Source organism: Lontra canadensis, unplaced genomic scaffold, assembly GCF_010015895.1.
Source record: "Lontra canadensis isolate GAN:19392208 unplaced genomic scaffold, GSC_riverotter_1.0 scaffold66, whole genome shotgun sequence".
NCBI classification, from domain to species: Eukaryota; Metazoa; Chordata; class Mammalia; order Carnivora; family Mustelidae; genus Lontra; species Lontra canadensis.
Window position 1 is genome coordinate 10,586,209 of NW_022631060.1, and position 1,705 is coordinate 10,587,913.

The following is a 1,705-nucleotide window of genomic DNA, read 5'->3' on the forward strand; positions in this document are numbered from 1 at the left end:
TGTGGGGGCTCCAAGGGGGGCTGTGGCTCCTGTGGCTGCTCCCAGTCCAGCTGTTGCAAACCCTGTTGCTGCTCTTCAGGCTGTGGGTCATCCTGCTGCCAGTCCTGCTGCTGTGTCCCCTGCTGCTCCCAGTCCTGCTGCTGTGTCCCCTGCTGCTCCCAGTCCAGCTGCTGTGTCCCCGTCTGCTGCCAGTGTAAGATCTGAGGTTCTGTTAAGGACCTCAGGTGACTCCTGCTGATCCAGTTTTCCCAAGCTGTGACCTGTACTTTATTGCTAAGTTCCAAATCACACCTCAGGGCCATCGCCCTCTAGAAAGAAGCCAAATTTGGTTGACAGTTCCTTGGGAGAAGCCAGTTTAATGTTCATTTTCTGCTGACTTTCCCGTCACCTTCCGGAAGCATCTCCCTCCTCCCCAGACCCCGTCCTGGTTGGTCCACCGAGAGCCACGTGCTCCAGGTGACGTCCTGTTTCCACGTTAGGGGCTGTTAGTGCAGGTGCTCCACTAGGAGCAAGGTTGTGGTTAAAGAAACACTTGGAGATGCTTTGCATGTTAAACACTGCTTTATCTTAAATCCTATGTTTCAAATCAATAAAAATATGTTCACGAATCGAAACCCATGGCTTGTGCCTTTCTGTCATTGGTCATGACTACCATGATGGTCGCTGCTGTTCTCATTCTCTTCTATTCCACACTTGGGGGCTTGATGGATTTGTTAGTGCCCCACCCCCTGGGATACAGCTGGCAATCACCCTGGCCTCCCATCTCCTCTGTGGTCTCTCTTCTATCCTCAGGACTCTCTCTTTCTCACATCTTACCAGCCATTGATGTGATAGAGAGAGGACAGTCCCCAAGGCCAGGCCAATAGAGGCCTAACAGCTGTGGGACAGTCCCAGAGCTTCAGACTCTCCCCTCCCTTCTTCCAGGGCTCTGCCGCCTTCCTCTTTCTCCTGCAACCACAGGCACAGCTGAATCCCTCAGTCTTAGTCAAGTGGCTGGGGCCTGGGAACCAGATATTGCCACTCTCATTCCACATTTGAGGACTGTGGTAAGACCAGCCTCTTGCCACAGGAAACTCACACACTGGCTTAAGGAAGGGAGTTCACCTTCTGTATCCGTGTCCCAGCCCTTAACCTATCTGTTCCAATCTGCATAAAACATAAGGGATTGTCAAGAAAAAGAAAAACAGTGGCTGTTTCCCAGACTGAGGACCTTGGGAAATCATACTGTGAGGCCTCCCTTGTTATTTTTGAGACCTCCAACCACATTCTTTCAAAATTCTTAAAAGGCAGTATTAATAGAGATGAGTTATTTCAAGTCATTTGAAAACACAATAATCTCCCGGTGTGATATGCCCTCACCATAGAAAAACACGAAAACAGAAATCTTAAGCTGTTTCCAGTAAACATTTTGTTGGTGGGTAACACTGATATTATTACCCTGAGACAGCTCTGACTGTCTCAGCGAAGAGCAAAGGTATAATTGGGTCAGGACCAGAAATGTGAGCGTGGGTGTGGGACTGATGAAGTTGAGTAAAAATCCTGTAGTGCTAAATGTGAATTTAAAATGTCAATGTGAAGTTATGAGGTATATTATCTTTAAAATACTGGTTTCCTATTTCACTGAAAGACCTAGAAAAATGGCCAGCCTGGTAGCTGTGAGCACTGCTTGTGCCAAACCTGTTTTGTTAAATGCCACTCCTTGTAT

The 1,705-nt window shown here is 48.2% G+C and overlaps 1 protein-coding gene across 1 annotated transcript in view; it reads right to left on the reverse strand.

Moving 5' to 3' along the window:
* LOC116880617 (pre-mRNA-splicing factor CWC21-like) overlaps positions 1–302 on the reverse strand; it is an 8,486-nt gene extending 8,184 nt beyond the window's left edge. Inside the window, exons 1-2 of the mRNA XM_032879926.1 lie at positions 292–302; positions 1–185 (exon numbers count right to left, since the gene is read on the reverse strand). The exon at positions 1–185 is cut by the window's left edge and continues 453 nt beyond it. Of these exons, the coding sequence (XP_032735817.1) occupies positions 1–185; positions 292–302 (196 nt within the window). The remainder of the gene's footprint in view (positions 186–291) is intronic.
* Between the last annotated feature and the right edge of the window lie 1,403 nt (positions 303–1,705).